At 43.1% G+C, this 20,457-nt stretch overlaps 1 protein-coding gene across 2 annotated transcripts in view; it reads right to left on the reverse strand.

Annotated features, from left to right (window-relative positions):
- LOC111874158 overlaps positions 1 to 20,457 on the reverse strand; it is a 73,546-nt gene that overhangs the window by 11,548 nt on the left and 41,541 nt on the right. The window contains exons 2-8 of one of the 2 annotated variants that reach the window (XM_023869407.1): positions 19,698 to 19,833; positions 9,220 to 9,415; positions 7,130 to 7,337; positions 6,301 to 6,417; positions 2,418 to 2,649; positions 1,714 to 1,983; positions 877 to 1,096 (exon numbers count right to left, since the gene is read on the reverse strand). In XM_023869407.1, the coding sequence (XP_023725175.1) occupies positions 877 to 1,096; positions 1,714 to 1,983; positions 2,418 to 2,649; positions 6,301 to 6,417; positions 7,130 to 7,337; positions 9,220 to 9,415; positions 19,698 to 19,833 (1,379 nt within the window). Of the gene's footprint in view, positions 1 to 876; positions 1,097 to 1,713; positions 1,984 to 2,417; positions 2,650 to 6,300; positions 6,418 to 7,129; positions 7,338 to 9,219; positions 9,416 to 9,855; positions 9,878 to 19,697; positions 19,834 to 20,457 lie in introns of those variants that run through there. The other variant, XM_023869408.2, reaches the window with a different exon arrangement.

Consider the following 20,457-nt stretch of genomic DNA (forward strand, 5'->3'; position numbering starts at 1 on the left):
TGTTCAAAACATTTTTCACTCCCATAACTATTTGGCAAGTTACACTTGAGATGCAAGCAAGTATGCTACTAGGTCTTCATTTAAAGTGTCTCTTTATTACTGCTATCTGACTGCAAACAAAACTGGAAAGAGTCGACAAATCTTAGCAATCTCTTTAACACAACATTTAATTAAAATCCAAATAATTCTGTCTTTTGGGATACAATGAAGATCTTTGCTTGTTGCCCAATTCATCGTCGTTTCTTACTTAACTTACTCTTTGACCCTGGCCATGCTCACAGCTCAGGTGGTTAGTTGCCGGCTTCCCACCATGGCAAACTGGTTCCAAGCCCAGGTCAAGTCATGTGGAATTTGTGGTGGACAAAGTGGCACTGGAGCAGGTTTTCTCTGAGTACTTCAGTTTCCCCTGCCGATTTCCACCTACTGCTCCACATTATTCATCATCATCATCATCATCATCATGTATCATCCAGGGCTGGTACAATAGGCCAATTAGTGGCTCACATACCAAGTGAACACACAGTCTTCCCCCCCCCCCCAAGAAACTTAGAAAAAACTCTTTGACCCTGAAGATAGAGGCTGTAGGTTCACCCAAAACAATGGATGCCATTCACCAGACTACACATTGTTATAATCTCAGAAAATTGAATTCTTAAAATTCACTTCCACTGTTCTGAGGACTTCAAACCCAATATGATGAAAATCCAGTTAGCATTTCTGAAGGTGTTACATTCTGGGAAACATGGCAAAGCCAGAAAATGCATGTTTTCATTGTTTTATTCTCATTGCAGAAAAGAAAGGAGTGATGGGATAGATCACAAATATAAGAGTAAATAAATAAATAAAGTCTGTGAAATATCCTCAGTTCCTACATACTATGTTTGTGTGGTGACGCCATTCACCAGTTTCGGGATACAAGATATACTGCGGAAGTAACTTCCAGGCTTCGGTGGCCACCATCTTCAGAGCTTCAAGCACAAAAGCTACTTCAGAATCAGACATGAAGAACGGTAGGCTGATACGAGCAAAGCCAGGTCGCAGCATCTCAAAACTTGAATGCTCCTCTCTTCGCCGAAGGTGTGTCCGATCTAGACGTCTGAACACAATGCACAGCCAATAAAATTTGTGAACTCAGTGGTCCTGCTACAAGCTACAAAAAGTACTCACATCCATACAAGAACTCTTTTAGTAGAATATGAGGTTCTCACAGCGGTCATTATGAAGGACCTTCTAGGATATAACACTATGTAGTCAACCAATGTTTCAAAGGAATATGTCTCTTCCATCTTCCTGACTGAAGAATAAATCAAGGAAGAAACCAACATGAAGTAGGCAGCAAGCAAGTAGTCTCTTCAATGCTGGTCTCTGGCTTGGCTTATTCTTTGACCCCAAGGACAGAGGTGACACGGCAGTTGATTTCCAATGGGTTACACGGCATTATATTCCAGAAGGTAGACCTCTTAAATTTCTTTAGTGTCAGTCAACACTGCATGGGCAAAAGGCCTGATATACTTCAAGCAGCAAAAAAGTAATTCAAGTGAACAAATCATTGAGGCATTCATGTGGAAGAGATCAACATGACCACAAACCTACTGGTCTGTTCTAGCTTCTAAATCTTGCCTGACCATCTCTTCATTGTTCTTTCATGGCTTTATTTTTCAGTGGGTGGTACTGCCCACATATTCATATGACAAACAACAACAATGTACTTACGAATCCTCAAGCAGAACCGTTTCATATTCTTGAGCCAAATGTTCATCTATTCCCAATAAATCTTGAGCGTAGGGACCTGCGCATGCACAGCCTCCACGTGCCTGTATTCCAAACACATCATTCAGGACAGTACACACAAAGTTATGATGCAGGAAGGTTCCACGTGGATGGCGAACCATAAACGAAAAGATAGGAAGTCTCTTCACCGACTGAGAGCTACTTCCGAGAAGAATGAGTTCTGGAATGGTGCGAATGTGGGCCAGGACCATCCTGAGAAGTACACATATGCTACATGTTAAGCGGAAAGTAAGCCACTTCCTATGCTTCACTACACACAACACCATGAGGAAAAATGGAAAGGGTGGGCAGCTTCATGCCACATCCACTTTACTGAGAGAGGAAACAGTTGCTCAAACCATTTGGGTTCAAGGGTGGGTGGGCTCCAGAGCTGGTCTGGAAACAGTGAAGAACAGAAAAATCTGAGCTCTGCCTCACTCAAACCTTGATTCCCTGGTCATCCATCTCACAGCCAGTCATTATACTATGTGGCCCTGGGCTCATGTACTAACTGCCTCTGACAGGTAAAATAAGTAACTTGTCCCTTTGCTTAACTAATTAAGCACTATGCCATGAAGGTGTATGGGGGAGTGGATGTATAGACCCAAAGTTTCCTCTGTTTTATCCACAAAATGAGGGCCTCTGACCTGGATATCTTCTCCTCACGTGCCATGATAGCCTGAACCCCTATGGTCTCTTTGAGCTGCATTACAAGTCCAGCTCTGACGGACTCCACCACAGCCGCGGTGCCACCCTCCTCTCGAAGCTCTGTGTCCTGCAAATAGCGGTGACTGTCCCGTGTCACAAAGAACACTGTGCCCCCTCCACAGCCGTTTGGCACTGTGTTCTTAAACAGAGCCTTCTTGGCAATAAGTATACCTGGAAACAAAAGTAAAAACAAACAGTGAAATGGTAGATACATGTTATCACTTACGTTTAACATCCAATCTTACTTTATTTATGACGTTTTATCAACTGTACATGTTATGTAGCACTGGATGTCATGATGTATGAGTGGACCAGCACACGTTGAAAGGAAGGAAGAATATGAGAAGCTGCGGAAAAGAAGCATGACAAGTTAGTGTAGAAACAGGAGGAGAATGAAAGAAAGGGGATTAATTGATAAAGAAGAAGATGAAAGAAAAAAGGGATAATAAGGGAATATCAATGTCCTGGCTCTCAAAAGGGACAGTCTTTGACCCTTTCAGGATGAATTCCAACTAAATTTGCATCCAGTGCTATTTTTGTTTTCAATCTGATGCTATATATACTTGTTATACATGATATTTAACTCTTCTGTCCTGAAGATGGAGGCAGTAGGTTCATCCATCTTCCAGAGTACATGGCACATCCCAGGAATCTACACAATAAACCCTTGCTAATCTGAGTTAAATCGGGGGAGAGGTCATCTGGATTAAGCAATAATCTGGATTACTGAAGCAAAAAGTAACCCCCCCTTTCCTAGAAAAACTCAGAATATAAATAAATGCAAAATTCATTGATGTAAGGAGTGCTGATGAAAATAAATTAAAAAAATATCACTGTAGAGCCTTTATTTAAAAACTATAAAAAGGCAATACATTATAGGAAGTGTCATGTAACTTTGAACAAGGTCAAGAGTAACCTTGAATGTGCAGAAGAAAAATTTCAGACAAGGGGGTGGGTGAAAGTGGAAGAACATGTGTTAAGAAACTCCTCCCACCACAAGCTATGCGCGGGATTTGACTGGGAATGCGTGGCCTTGTTCGAAGTTACGTGACACTGTCTATATTCATCAACAGAAGACTCAGAAGTTGTACTTGTTTTTGAATGTAATAATGTAGGTTTGAAGAAACTGTCAAGTTTTGTCCACTCAGACAAGTCCTTCCTACATCCCATGTGTCTTCAAAAACATGTACTCAACTGTGAACAGGTTTTTCATTTTTCATATTTCAACCTGGATTATCCGATGGCATCTGGATTGACTGTAAACTGATTAGCAAGGGTTTACTGTACTACTGTTGTTAATTTGTGTTACGTGTTTGCTTAGCATTTGAACTTCCATGCCCCTTCATAAATGTGAGCTGAAAAGGCAATAAACATTTCTGCTGGCAAAAGTGAGTGAGTGACAAGACAAACAGTGGTGGAGGTGTTCGAATCTTGCATGAAGCATATGTCAGCACTGGAAGGAGGGTTGAAGAGTGGGATACATCACAATTGCCTGGAGGGGATGAATAAATATATGAAAAAACCAGCAAGGAGAACAACTCTGAATCAAACCAAGGATCTCCTGCAAATGAAACAGGAGTGGTAACCACTACTCATCAGAGCTGAATATGAGGTATTTACTTCACATCTCGTACTACCACAGATAAAATCCTGGGGTCAGTTATCCTGATAATGGTCTTGCAGTGCTCAACACTTGCTTTGTGCAAATATTAAGATGGTAATTAAAATTGACCCTGATAACTTTCAATCCAAAGTCTTCGTAACTTATGATCACGAAGCATTTTATGACCCAGAAGGCTTGCAGTAGAAGTATCATATGTAAAATTCTCATTTCCAAGATAGAGGGCAAAGATATGATGGCGATAAATCATACATACAACATTTCAGGAGTTGGCTCTACTCAAGCACACGAATAGTTGCAATATTAACACAGTATACATGATGCCCATACAATCCTTAGGTATACTTACATTAACATTACTTCTTTTTGAAGGATACAACTTATAATGAATGCACAAGAATGCATAACAGCAGTATTGCTTTGAAACAGAGGATATATTTACACAAGAGTCTGAAAGGAAATTTTCATGAGGTACAACCAAGTCACAAACCAAATCTTGATATGAACAATAACAAAACAGAGAATTTATGGACACACTGTACTTTAATTTTTTCAGGCACAATCTAGAACCAAACTGGCTATCAAATATATGCTGTAAGCTCAATAATGCCTTGGTAATGAAACAGCAGCCGTTTGGAATATACAGTGAAATCCTGATTTATGGTCTGTCTCGGGAGCAATGAATTTGAACACTAAAATGAAGAAACTCTTAAATGCAGGGCACTTTTCACACAGATTATGACTTTTGACCACTTAAATCAAACATTAATGTAAGGGACATGTAATGTGGGTTCCACTGTATATAGAATAATATTATATTTCATTTTGCTTTTGATGAAGTTAAAAGCACTAGACATTGAAACCTGGCATAATAATAATGTGAGCGATCAGAAAACCTTAAGGGAGAAGACCTCTTGCAAGAAGACCTTGGCACAGATGGGAAGACAGACAATGTGAAAATAAACCTTAAAGAAACAGAGTGGAAAGGTGTCAACTGGATTCATCTGGCTGAGGATAGTATCTAGAAGCAGGTTCTTGTGAACATAGTAATGAACCTGCAGCTTCCACAGAAAACATAATTTTTTCATTAACCCAGTGATTCATAACTTCCCAAGGACTCTGCTTGCTCCCTGGTGTTAGTTTACACTGTGTAATAACATAACAGAATATTTCATATACTCCAGATTCAATGGGCATTTAAAATTAAAAATGTCTCATGAAATATTACGTGTGTCAGACAAGTCTAAAGCTTTGTGACAAAGGGTGTCATTATGCTGAGCACACATTGGACACTGTCCATGTCATCATCTTCTCTTCAATAAAGGCACAGGTTTATTTAACCAAAATGAGAAGATGGAAAACGTCCAAAGTAAGCGTCAGTTTAATGATGTCTCCCATGACACGTAAACGTATGAACACAACTACGACAGACATACCAGCTGTTACGAATGCTCCACCTGTTTGGCCGCTTGCCCAAGGCGTAGTTAGCAAAGCAGTTTACACATTCATATTTGCATTTCATCACCTTGACAATGAATGGCCTTGAAACATGTGACAAATTTTACACTTAGTAATTTTTCATTATTTCTAGAGCATTGCAATTGGGGTGGGTGGCACTCATGTTTCATGTTCAAAAGGTCCCAGGTTCAAGTCATGGAGACCAGTTTTCATGACCAAAGATGTCTTGGCTTTCCTCATGGTATATTACAGGAAAATAACTCACATTATACCATATCCCCTTTCTTCTGCATTCTTTTGAATCCATTATTCACTACGTGTTCTACCATTAAATGATATACAGTCTGAGCTAATGAAAGCATCATTGCAGAAATCATTAGTAAAATACAGCAGACAACAGGAGCAATCAAAACACAAGTGGTTATGATAAGTAAGGTAAAGTTTATCTTGTGCTTAACTCAGTATGCACTACACCATGACGGTTTATGGGGGACTGGATGCATAGATCCACATTTTCTTGACATCGGCACTAACTGCAGGTGAGGGGTCAGCTCCACGCCCCAGCAGCTTTACCCCCGGTACCCACTGGATATGAGGTTGGGTGGACTCCAGAGCCAGTCTGGATGACGTGGAGAAGAGAAAATCTTGATCCTACCACGATTTGAACTCTGAACCCTTGGTCATCCAGCCTGTAGCCAGTCGCTATGCCAACTGAGCTATCCTGGCTCAAGTAAAATACAAACCTGGTGTCTGTACGCCGCCAACGAATTTATGTACAGAAAAAAACATGGCATCTTTGTATACTGCTCTCTCATCCACTCCAGGTAGAAATGGATTCATATCCAATTTAACATATGGAGCTGAAACAACATAAACAAATAAAATATATGAGATTTCAGGTATTCATGGAGGTGAAAATTTAGATTGTGGTCTTTTGGGTTATGACAACATACTATCTTATACATGGTTACCAGTGTTTCCCTGGGAACATAATGTGACCACCTTCATGGTAGAAGTCATCTGTTCACTGAATGTGGAAGCAGCAGATTCCTCCGAAATATTGGTAACCACCACCAGATTAACAGTGTCTTGACCCAGAAGACTAGAATCTAAATTATAATAAACCTGTTCCATTCAGTGTTTTCAGTTACCAGTACTGTATTTACTTACATACACACACAAACACACAGGATATCCATGGAGTCCTTACCTAATATCTGAAATCTTCATGGCATGGTGACACAAATTTACCTTTTGTCTTTTATGGTAACTCTAATATATTTTGCAGGATTAAACTAATAATGAGCGCACCACAATGTGGTCACTTGTCACTTAGAATCTGACTTGACGAATTTCTATAACTCTGGACAAATCCATTTGCGGCTAGAAAAAAAACACTGAGGGGGCTTCAAGGACAACCTGTATATTCTGAAACAACTGTGCTTGAATTGTTTTTATCTGACTGACAGAAACCCACATGTTCCAACAATCACAATTTATGTCGCATTGATGATAATGGTGCAAACAGATTTTACAGACAAACATAAAGAATGTGGTTTAGCCAATGGTCACCTGCAGCTGCATAGTCCCAGAAGGCAAGGGCGCCATACTGATGCAACAACAATGTAGTTGCCACATCATCTGCTAGGATACCCGTTATGTTCGATGCAGCAGAGAAACAGCCAATCAACTGCCTTCCAGTTCCCTGATGCAGCTGCAGCTGGGACTCCAAATCATCCAAATCAAGAAAGCCATCTTTCCTTTCGGCAATACGAACAATCTACAAAAACAAACAGTAACAACCATCATGAAGAGTATGGTCTTTTGGGTTTTTAACAACATGTAATTTGGAGACAGCTCTAAGTTTGACATCATATCGCCTCCATCTTCAGGGATGAAAAGTAGGCAAAACGGAAGAGCTGGTCACCTACTTTGCTTGAGTCTTGTTTGCCTTACCCTTCGACCTTGAAGATGGAGGTGTACTATCCTCCAAAACATGGGGCTCTCTCGAAACTACACAGTATTACAACTGACAGGACCATACCCTTCACAGTTTGTTGCTGGGAGCATCTCCAACAGAATATATTAATAGTAACAGGTGGGAAATCCTAATCATCTGGTCACAATATTCAGGAAGACAAAGAATATGAAGATTAAAATTCCATCAAGTGTAATAATTTTTAAACAAATAAAAATTTTTACTGCCTTATACAGTGTGTTTCACGACTTTAGTGCATAACTGCAGGAGGTGATTTCCTAGGTCTTTGTGATCAAAAAAGTTCATATAAACATGTGTCCGATTTTGGATGGTTACGGAGTTATGACCATTTTAAACTCAGAATAGAAGGTAACGATTACTGACAATAAACGGAACAAAATAATAAACCAGCATAATACATGATACATTTAAAGTATGAATGTAAAGTTAACTTCGTGAAATTACCTTTAATTTGAATTTATTGGTGCTTAAAGCTGATTTTCGAAAATGCCACCGCCGGCCGCAACACAGGCTGCCGCGTGGTTGTGAACCGTGCGGGTACATACCAACCGACCATGCCTTAGGTGCCTCTCAAGTGTCAAGATAACGAGAACGCTCTGTCAGTAGCTGGCTAAACATAGCGACCCGCAAGCTGACAGACGCGGTTCACACGAGGGCGTGTACGGGAATGAACAAACGGTCATAACTCCGTAACCGTCCAACATCGGACACATGTTTATATGAACTTTTTTGATCACAAAGACCCAGGAAATCACCTCCTGCAGTTATGCCCTAAAGTCGTGAAACACCCTGTATAGTTTGGCCTTCTGTGGCCATCTTCAAGAGGTAAACCAAAAGGAACCGACAAAATTTAGTCTTAACGTATTAATAAAGTGTCATGGTCAGGCTGTCCTGTACATATGAACATGGGATCTGAGGTTTTCATGATGATGCAAATTCAGGTTGTGATCTTCTGGGTTCTGACAACATACAGTCTGGTAGATTGGTACAAATATTTCAGAGAAACACAGTGCTCCACTTTCTAGGGAAGATGGAGGTGGTAGGTTCCTGCGACATTTCACATCTCTGACTACACGAAAACCTCATACGTGTTCTGCTTATTTAATATGATGAATTTACCAATGGCCCACAGTAATTTTAGCAACTTTACAGCAAAACACTAGACATGTCTGACATAAGAGAAACAGTGCTCCCTAGACCTTTCTGGGGCACACGGCAGCAATGCTACGAGCCGGAAGGTCATGGGTTCAATTCCCCATGAGGTCACTGGATTTTTCAATTGACCTAATCCTTTCAGCCACATTATGGCCGTGGGGTCGACTCAGCCTCTAACAGATACGAATTCCAAGGGATAAAGAGCGGCCGGTGCATAAGGCTGACAACCTCACCACCATCTGTGAGCCGACAGTCTAGAAACTCGATGTCTCACAACCCTACGGACCTCCACAGCCTGTTACAAGGATAGCTTCACCTAGTTCCTTCTGATGGACTCAACTAAGTAGGATACTCCCCGCCTCCCCCTGTTGCGCCTGATGATGGAGATAGATACAGTTCCTGAGACACTGTATATATTAAATATACCCTAGACAATGGACAATGTCCAACATAATACTGTCCAGACTGACAGCACTGTTCAATGAACCTGTGACTGAAGCAGACCCACCTTGGCATCTTTCTCCCTCCATGGGAGCAGGTTAGAGTGGTGCTCACAGGGTCCAACAAACACAATGGGAGGCTCAACCAGGTTGAGTGCATGTATGAGCTTGTGCACAGCGCCGGTGCAGCCATGGCCAGCGAAGATTACGGCATCATGCTCAGATGCGTGAACTGCATTTCGGAAAATGTCCCGTGCCTCATGCCTGCAACAATACAGCAAGGGTGATGTGATTCTGTGTAGTCTCTTACAAGTTTCTGGACGTTTCAGAGGAACATAACAGGGTCAAAAGAGTGCTCCAAGGAAGCAAAAAAGGAGGAGGAGTAAGTCATCTAAAGAAGTCTACTCCTTCACTCCCTGATGATGAACTATATCCTATGAAACGTCGGAAATTTCTACCAGACTATACGGCGTCAAGTCCCTCTTCATAGTCACTACCACATGAACCTGAAATCAAAACAAACATTTTACATTATGCTGGGGGGAAAATAAAACTGTTTAGTATCATAACCCTATCAAGTGCAGTGGTAACTATATGTACCGTCTGGAACACTAAAAAACTCTGCTCTTCTAGAGTTGTTTCTTTACCTCACTGTACATAATCTATACCAATGCTGAGATCTAGGCCAATTCTCTCGTACTTACATTAAGATTCTTCTGTATCTATATGTCTCGGCCACTAATTTCTAGCCATTATCAGGCAGTACTTATAATCGTACAGTCCCCTCTCAACTTTCTCTGCTATCCCCCTTCCACTGGGCAAGGTTTACAATTGGAGGTTGGTAATGTTGTTTACAATGCTGGTTTAAACATATATTGCAAATTATATAATATTTTGTCCTAATTTTCCGAAGGGGTATCTCTTATTTGCAATACAAGCGTATTCCAATTTTGTATGAACCTTAAAATTGTAAGATTTGAGGTTTTCACGGCGGTTACTATTACGAATGCCGTCTTCTGGTATGTGGCTCCGTGTATATCTTGTGTGAACCGACGTTTCGGAGGAAAGTATCGCAGTCTGAAACCACCTGCTGAAGCTGGTTACTCGCTCGCGGATTTTTCTACCGTGAAGATGGAGGCAATACGTTCCTCCGAAACGTCGGTTCACACCAGATCTATACGGCGCCACATCCCAGAAGATGGCATTCTTCAACCTTAAAACTGTTTTCATACAGCTACTTTGGTTTAAATTAAAATAGATAGGTTAACTTGAACTAGTTAAATAGATCAATACTGGTCAATTATTACTCTTGTTATTACAATTTTGTTATTTTTATATTTATTTTATTTATACGTGTAGCCCTGGGTCCTGTGTAATGATCGTTTCTCTGGTGAGCACGGTAGTACCAGGTTCTCGTATCATAGTGCTATTCCACGTCACACACATACGCGTATTTTCGCTTTTTATATGGCGATTTGTGGCCGAAACAGGCCGTAGTGCAGAAACCGTATAATTACCTTAGAATTATACATATACTGAGATAGTTCGAATTGTTTTGCGTGCCCTCATGCAGCACTCACGACTTACATTCATCATAATTTAACCTCTTCGCTGTAGAGACCACAAAATTACCTTTTCAAATTATACACTACAATCGGCCCTTGGTCTCAAGTCACTATGTGTTATTCTCCCCCATAAATAATGAATCTCTCACTATGTCCAATTACTTGCCCTCTTCACCGACTTGTCACCTACTGTCTCACAACTTAGAACGTAACGTAAATTAAGTTCTTTCCGGTACCGAGTTTCTCTAAGGCCCTAGTTAATATCCATGCACAAAAANGAAGTTCTTTCCTTGAACGGGAAGGTACCGAGTTTCTCTAAGGCCCTAGTTAATATCCATGCACAAAAATAACCTACCTGGTCGTTATGTCCCCTCGATGCCCTCGACGTTCTCTCTCTCTTCAGATTTCAGAGAGTTTTAAAGCAGACAATGGGTGATTGCAGAACAGCACGTACAAACAATACAGGATACGAAAATGGGGTCAGGGAAATACGTAAACATGCTTACATTGAATAGACGGCCTGTTTCACTTTCTGGTTCAAATATACGCTTGAGTAATGCCCATTTTTACAACACAACCCAACAAAGGAACTCTGCAGACCGGATTGCCGCAAAGCACGCGAAATTCATTCAGAACCACAGCTCATGCAAGTGGGACGGTATGCACATGGAATCCAGTTCTTTTATTTTATTTTATTTTTTAAAGGAGAGTATTCTGGTATTTATCGTTTCTGTGTAGGTACAAGACACGCGATCCGTGTGTCTGCCTTACATTCGAATCACCAATGAGGCCTAGGTTATTATCTTTACTGACAAAGATCAGTAACTTTGGGGTTACGTTCCTGGAAAACACAACGACCTTCTAAGTGACACGAAGTTAACTGACCGCACTTTTCCAAGAATTAAACTAAAATGGCTGGCTGGGAAACGTTCTGTGAACTGCTCCGCAAACCTTCAACAAAATGGAAGTCTTGCTATTTTCCGGAATGTGATGCAGTTTAGTTTACACAACACCCATATTAAGTGAGCATTATGTTCTTACTCACCGATGCCAGCAACACACATCTATAAACATAAACAAACATATATATGTGTGTGTATATATACATTTTAAGGAAGAATACAATGCCGTTTCAAGGCGTAAATAATGCTTAATAATAAAGGGCACCATACTTAAGTGCACATCTAATTTTAATAATATATAATACAGTCTGTAACCTAGCTCAGGCAGTTAGGCACTAGCCTATCAACAACAACAACAACAACAATAATAATAATAAATAAATAAATAAAAGGTAAAACTATCCCTGTGACAGGCCGTGGAGGCCCATACGATTGTGAGACGTCGAGGCTCCCACATTTTCTCTAGAGAATCGGCTCACAGATGGCGGTGAGGTCGTCAGCCTTACGCGCCGGCCGGCCGCCCTTTACCTCCAGAATGATTCCTGGTACGCATTTCTGTTAAAGGCTGAGTCGATCCCAGGGCCACAGTGCGGCTAGGATTAAGTCAACTGAAAAAATTCACCTCATCGGGACTCGAACTTGCGACGTTCCGGCTTGTAACGATAGTGCCTCAACCAACTACGCTACCGTGTGTCCATAACAACAACAACAACAACAACAATAACAACAACAACAAGGAGATTTGTAGGACTAGAAATATATGCAATAGGAGTAGGCTTCGTGAAGATTACAGCCTCCTACAATGTGACGCCGTATAGTTTGGCAGATAGACGCAAACGTTCCTGAGAAATCTGGTGTCTCGATCCCTATACTTTGAAGACACAGGCAGCAGGTTCCTCCAAAATCTGCTAAGCACATGGCATCTCAATCTCACCGCAGCGACAGCCTCAGGTCTCTAGACCTCACACGCGTTGTGTGAGCTCTGCTCGGAACCGTCTGTCTGTCCCTATTTTTTCGAATAAACTGTTCATTCAACGTAAGCATTCGGTGAACATTCATAATTTGTGGAGAACGAAGTGGCAATGGGAGCAGGTTTTCTTCGGGTACTTCCGTTTCCCCGCCGATCACAGTGGCCGCGCGGTCTTGGGCATAAACTTTCTTCGCCCGCTCAGACATTGGGATCGTAGGTTCGAATCCCACTTGAGGCATGGATATCTGTATGCGTTTATTTTGAGTCTGTGTTGTCCTGTGTGCAGGCAGCGGCCTTACGACGGGCTGATCCCCTGTCCAAGGCCCAACAAAGGGCTGCAGAGCCATAGTTACTTCCATTCCCTCTATCAGTTCTCATTCTTCCAGCCGCTTCACATCCATTAATCATCTATCATCCGACGCCGTACAGACTGGATACTGACAGAGTCCTTAAATAAACCAGAAAAACGGATTCAAAGGCCGTTAGTGTGTCAGACTTCCAGTTTGTTTTCACTGGAAAAAAAATAAAAATTAGGTTAGACGGGATGTACATAAACACGCTAACCTTTGCTGATTCACTAGCAAACAAGTGAAGGATACTTCAAACAGCTGTTTCCTCTTCTCATTAACATGCAGTCAGTAACCACAGTGTCGTTAACACTCCTGTCATAAGCATATTGATCAGCCCTTTACTGATACTCTAAATGTCCATGAATTGCCGCTAATCTAATTAAGGGTTCGTGATGAAGTGTCAGTTACGTCATACGGGGGAAATGCAGTCTGAATCAAACAGTGGAGAGCATCACGGCTTAGCGAGTAACACGAATTTGTGAGAACTGAATTCTGATGCCGTTTTCTGCACGCATGGACAACGACGCGTTCAATACAGGCTGGTAAACAGTATGATGCGTCAGCCGTTCTTGGTTCGGGCCCCGTCGGAATCCACGACCGAATTTATGTTCGTTCCAAGACCATTTGTGTTTGGAAGTGGGGGTTTCACCTTCGACCTTCGGGTTTGTTGTCTTTCTAAGTAGGCGCAGAAAACACACTGCGTCTCCATTACACAGGCCAAACACACACACACACACACAAACAAGAAAATGAAAACTAAACTATAGTAAACCCTCGCTAGTCTGGTTACAGTTAGCCCGGATGTCGGATAATCCGGATCGAAATAATGAAAAACGCTGCTTACAGTTGAGTAAGTACTTTAAAAGCCGGTCACGGTAGCCGAGCGGTCTAAGGCATGTACTGTCTTCGCTCGCTTGGAAACCGGGATCGTGGGTTCGAATCCCACTCAGGGCATGGATATTTAGTTTGTGTGTGTGTGTGTGTGTGTGTGTGCGTTTTTCTGTGTTTGTGTACAGGTAGAGGCCTTGCGACGAGCTGATCACTCGCACAAGGAGTCCTACCGTATGTGTAAGATCAAGAAAAACCGAAGTGAAGGGAGAAGTTCATGGAGGTATGTCTAGGCCCACTGGGGCTGTAGTGCCAAGGAAAAAAAAAAGTACTTTAAAAAGACACGTGACATTTTAGGAAGGCAGATGAGTCACTTGTCTGTTCAGACAAAACTTGACAGTCCTTCAAACATGTACAACATGTTCTAAACGTAAAGGTACACTTGTCCCTGTGCTTAACTAGTTAAGCATTACATCATGAAGGAGTGTGGGGGAGTGGATGTAAAGATCCACATTTTCTTGACCTCGAACTCCGACACCTCAGTTATCCAGCCCATAGCCAGAAGCTATACCGACTGCGCTATCCCGGCTCCCTTTCTGAATCTTCTATCGAGGAATAAATAAATCTGGCCCCAGAACCGGTTTGGATGACGTGGAGATCGGGGGGGGGGATTCAAAATTCAATATTTTGGTCATCACAAAGAGGCTGACCAATATTTTCTGTAGCTTCGCTGTGGGTCTTCTTCGATACGCCTACATGATTAAGTTCTTCCTATGGCACTGTTTATGGACATGCATCGGATAACAATGGAAAATAAACCGAATTTAAAACAGAGACATTAATTGCTACGGCTTACTATGTTGTCCTGTCACTTATGTGACCGTGCTCCGTCACTTCCTCTGTGCCACATGTGACCGACCGACTAGCCACTGGCCGGCCGCGTGCGAAACGAATGGTTAGGCAAATACTGGCGACCGCATTACTTGGCCCCTGGTTAGTACTATTGGACTTACAAGAAGGGCATTAACTAACGAACATAAAGGGCGTTACTAGTGTTACACTGAACGGCGTTGTAGGGTGGGAATCTCTCCAGCTTCATGAGGTTCTGGTTCAAATCTAAGCCCAGAGACCGGCTACTTTGACTAAAGGTTTTTGTCGTTTTTCTCAGTCCCGTCAGAAAAAAAAAAAAAAGAAACCGGGACAGGAATTCATATTAGGCAGGGACCGCTTCCTTACATATCTGTTCCAATTTATTATTATTCGCCAGCTTATCATTCTATGCGACAATCTGAGCAACTGAAAGCGTAGCCAACAAACTAACTGAAACTAACTTCATGGTGCTGAGCCCTTCTTGAGAAGTCTCCAGTTGTGCAGCTACTCAAGAACTGTTTTATGGAACCCAAAGGCTCATCACTGTGCTCACAAGAGCCCTCCACTGCTCCCTATCCTGAGCCAGATGAATCCAGTCCATACCATTCCATTCTAAGATCTACTTTAATATCATCCAATGGGCCAGATTCCTGAATCGCGTGTAATCGCTGCAGAGATGATGGAACTGCCCGCCTTTATGGAACGAGATGTTCATTTGCGCGTTCACAAGAGCACACGAATTAACCGACAAATCCTAACTCACGTCAATCCAATCTACACCCACACACTGTATTTCTTTAGGCACCATTTTCAAGATTATTCTTCCATCTACACCTAGGTCTCGGAACTGGTTTTTTGCCACTGTATCACTGAGCTCAAGAACATTCATGTTTACAGCAGCGTGACAAGACTAGCGAACATCTGTACGCATGCTCCGCTTCCTGCATGCAATAAGCCCTGCTTCACGATCGTTCACAGTGACTGGCACGTGCATCCGCCAGTAAAACAACACAGGTGAGCCTGAATCAGTGGTGATCCTGCGTACCTGCCATGCCTCGAAACACTGCCAGAAATCATTAACCCTGGAGTTCTGAAACTATTGAGATACCTAAACAACTATACAGCCTCTCTGCACCCACAGCAAGCTATAAAATGTCTGTGTGCAGCTAAAAAAAGTGCTGTTCTGCACACTGCTGCATGTTCCAAAGCTTTACAGCCCTTCTACATCTGCAAGGTGTAAAATGTTCCAGTACAGTTACGAGAAAACTGGCGGAATTTTCCGCTGGCTGCAGGCACATTCACTGACAGCATCTATATTGGGTCCTTAGGTATATAAAAAGGCTAATTTGTCCTTATGCTAAACTGATTCAGTTATTCAGTATAGAGGGGGTGGGTTTCCCCATGCACCGCGACTAACAGTCTATTGTACGTCCCCCTTTTAATTTCTACTGTCGCCATACCCTACCGATACTGGTGCCCGCTATCTCCCCATTCTGCCAGCGAGGTCGGCCCTCTACTGGCAGTGGTACCTAATAACTCTCCCCCTTTCTGTCAGCGAGGTCGGCCCTCTACTGGCATTGGTACCCGATAACTTCCCCCTCTACCGAAGGCATTGGAAACTACTTGGGCGGGAAACATTTTGCTTAATTTTGCTCAGAGGTCTCCTTGAGACATGAGGATCTTTTACGTGCCGTAAATCTACGACACAGGACCCACGGCTTAAAGTCCCTCCCGGAGGACTTGTTCCCTGAATTTTTCCGCCCTTAAAAATTACACGACCTCCGCCGGGTTTGAACCCGCGTACCTTGAGTCATGAGGTGGGAACGTTAGCCCTAGACTACGGAGGCCGCTTGCTTAACTGATTACTCATGTAATGAGAGAGAGACCGCCTCTGTGGTCTAGTGGTCAGAGTTCCTGGCTACAGATTCAGAGGTTCGGGTTCGATTCCCGGCGCTACCAGATATTCTGAGAAGTAATGGGTCTTAAACGGGGTCCATTCAGCCTCGTGAGGATACCTGTGGAGCTATTTCAAGGAAATAGTGGCTCCGGTCTAGAAAACCGAAATCAACGGTCGTGAGAATTCGCTGTGCTGACCACGCGACGCCCTCTATCCGCTAAAGTTGGCACTAACTTCGCCGACAAGCGGCGATCACTCGGTTGGTATAGTTGGCTTGCGGACTAAAACCATATTTATAAAAATAATAAAGACAGATATAGGAATGTTAGGTGGGTCCTTTGTCACCACGGCATAACGCGTCCTCAGGCTGGGGATGGAGGAAACAGCCTCCAGATATGGAGGGTACCAGTGAATATATTGAATAAGCAGTCGCGGACAGCAGTCAAGAGGTGGTCCTCCAGCTTGGGGGTTGGGAGTGGGGCTAAAAACTCCTCATCGTAAAAAATAAGCGGAGTCATGCGAAGACGGCAATGAACTTTCGGGTTCCATAAAATGTTTGGAAGTGCTTGAGTAGCTGCGCAACTGGCGGTGATGTCCTCTGTCCCTGCTTGCAAGATCTCTTTACAGGCAACCAGAATTCTGAAAGCTTCCCACAACGTCCAAGCCATCGGCGGCCACATGGACCAGTTCCATATGCTGGACAATATGGCGGAAAGGAGAATCCTCTTTTTTGGATCAGCAACAAACCTCACATAACATCCGATCCCGCCAGCGCCACCACAATAGATACTCAAATAATCACGAATATAAATATATGCATGTTTGTATCCATGTGCGTACGTACAGACATGCATTCTCTTCGGAAATGTTACACACAACTCTGTAAGATTTGAGGTTTTCACGGCGGTGACTATGAAGAAAGCAGTCTTTTGGGATGTGGCGCCGTGTAGATATTGTTTTAACCGATGTTTCGGAGGACGTATCGCCTCCATCTTCAGGGAAGACAAGAAATCCGTGAGCGAACCAGCTGAGCAGGTACAACAGACTGAGTTACACACAACTGTTTGGTGCTCATCCAAAATATGGTGTAAAAATAAATACGTGAACTTTTTTCACACAAAGCAACGGCCAGATAGGGACTGACGTTAGGGTTCTCGTATTTAATGCCGGACTACTGGCTACAGGCGGGAAGTTCGCGGGTTCAAGTCCCGATGAGGTCATTGGATTTTTTTTTTCAATTGACCTAATCCTTCCAGCCGCACTATGGCCCTGGGTTCTACTCAGACTCTAACAAAAATGAGTACCAGGAATTAATTAAATAATTTCCCTGGGGAGTAAAGCGCGGCCGGCGCGTAAGGTTGACAACCTTACCGCCAATTTGGAGCCGATTGTCTAGATAATGTGGGAGTAAGGCTAGGAACACACACACAGCGACATCGGTCGTACGACGTCCGTACGGTTCATGTCGCATTAAGTAGTAGAATATAAAGTGTAGTGTTAGCTTTCATACGTGACGACATGCGACATCTACCGTATGACAGTCTGAGAGCAAAGAAATGTATTTGGTCGCTCTAAAGTGAAAAGGAGGTCGTACGGCAAAAAATTGTACATTTTTCCGTACGACCGATGTCGCTGTGTGTGTTCCTAGCCTAACTATTGGATGGCCTCATTAGACGGAATTAGAAAAAAAAAACCTATTTATATACAGTTTCGCTTATGAAGCGATTTTTGAATTTACTGTTTAACGAATTGCGATATCAGTAAATGGAACTATACAGCGTCAAACGACAATCATAGTAAATCATGCATGGGTTAAGGATGTGGAAGGAAGCTGCCATGTCCTATTTGAGGCACTAACCCAACTATTTGCATGGAGGGACTGAGGAAATCTGAGTCATGATAGCCGGGGCTCTGGGCTGAAACAAGGCCCTCCAGAACGCGAGGCAGGAGCATAAACTGTAAAGCTTGCCAAAGCGATTCTGGTTTTGCGAGAAAGAAAAGAAGTTGACACAGTACAATTGAAAGAAAAAGCGTTTACAGAATGGGCGTGCCCACTGAGAGCCGTGGCGCGTACTGCGCAAGTACCGGTATAGAAATCATTCATCTTTCCAGTCTACTTGCTGAATTCGAATCACGTGCTTCTCTTCTTGCAACGTCTGGGACGGCTTTAGCCTCGATCAGTGGCACCGCGTAACGCTGGTCTGATTAAAACATTCGAAGCTCCCAGTTCATGCATTCGAACTAAACACTCCTATCTCACTGGTAATAAACAAGAGAGGCGAATGCTACGCTTTCTCCTGGCTTCATTGCAGACAAAAAATACAGACTGCATTCTGTAAGTGTGTGGTGTCCTCAGAAACGTCCGTCATAAAGTACGTTCGTTACAACGGACGCATTTTGTGCGCTCGTGAGGTGAATATATTAACCTGAGACAGTAAGTGACAGGACGCTCAAGCAAACTGCATAACGAGCCCACGGTACCCACTGGATGACATGTCCACAGACGTTCTGCACGCTTTGGAAGGGAAAAAATAAATTCCTTTGCCTCTTCCGTGAATCGAACTCAGATTCATCGGTCGTCCGGTCCGTAGCCTACTCACTATACTCAAAAGAACTATCCCGGTTACCTGGTGCTAAGACGAACCGGAAGGGGTTGTCCAGCGGTAACGTTCTGGACTTGTCTTCGAGCGGTTCTCGGTTCGAACCTCGGTCGAGACTCCGGCTATCCTGACTGAGGGTTTTTGTGTTTCTTTTCCTAGTCCCTCCGAGTGAATACTGGGTGAGCGCCGCATCACCTTCCAAATCCTTTCCAATCCATAATTCCATTTACCTACCACTGTTACCATAGACACCAGGAGCCGGGATAGCGTAGTTGGTATAGCGTCTGGCTACGGGGTGGACGACCGAGAGGTCGGAGTTCGAGTCCCGGTAGAGTCGACAATTTTCACTTCTCCACGTCGTCCACACCGGCTCTGGGGTCCACCAAACCTCCTATACAATGGGTACCGGAAGAAAATGTGGATCTATATATCCACTCCCCCATACACCTTCATGGCGAAGTGCTTAATTAGTTTAGCACAGGGACAACAGACACCACAACATCTGGAGTGAGAGGCTTGCTGATGCACTAATCCAAGCCCCTGACTAGCACAACGTTCACTTACCGGAAGAGAGTGGACTGCATAGAGGTGATACTCGTCGTGGTGTGGGTGTTTCCATAGCTAGGCAGCACTTCCCTCAGTATGTAATCCTCTATAAACTGCAGCGACCTTCCGGACGCAGTATAATCGCAGTACACAACTGAAACAAACAAGAGATCGCATCCAGATTTCACGAAACAAAGCGTCTCCTTTATGCAGCTGTAAGCTGAGATGTTTAGCATTTAGGGAGTCTGTTCTGGAACCAAACTAAAATACCACTGGCACATTGGGGGGGGGGGGTAAAAAAAACTATATCTCCGGTTTTGAAGGTTCCCAGGCAGTGCCCGCTTGTCCTTCTGGTAAAGATGGGGCATATGATCGGATTTGTTTTTGTTTTTGTTTTTGCTAACGTTGGGAGGGCTATATTAAGGCGAAATTTTGATGTTAACAATGGGAGGGCTGCATGTGAGGCATGCAGTGCAACGTGGAATTTGGGTACCAACTCAGCATTTGCTCTAGTACCGAGGAAAACCACGGAAAACCTTGGTCGAGCTGGCCGGTCTCAGGACCTTCCGGATGCAAACTGACTTCCAGCCAGCAGTCCGGCTTAAATACGCGAACCGTAACATTAGACCCTGTCTGTGCTGTTGCTTTATTTTAAAAGTTTACACACGTGTCCCTACAGTTTTTTTCTTTTGAATACTTTGGATGAGCAGCAAACATTTGTGTATCACATTTGCAAAGGGTTGTAACCGTTGAAGTATTGATAATTTAAATCTCTGTT

Source organism: Cryptotermes secundus, unplaced genomic scaffold (assembly GCF_002891405.2).
Source record: "Cryptotermes secundus unplaced genomic scaffold, Csec_1.0 scaffold26, whole genome shotgun sequence".
NCBI lineage: Eukaryota > Metazoa > Arthropoda > Insecta > Blattodea > Kalotermitidae > Cryptotermes > Cryptotermes secundus.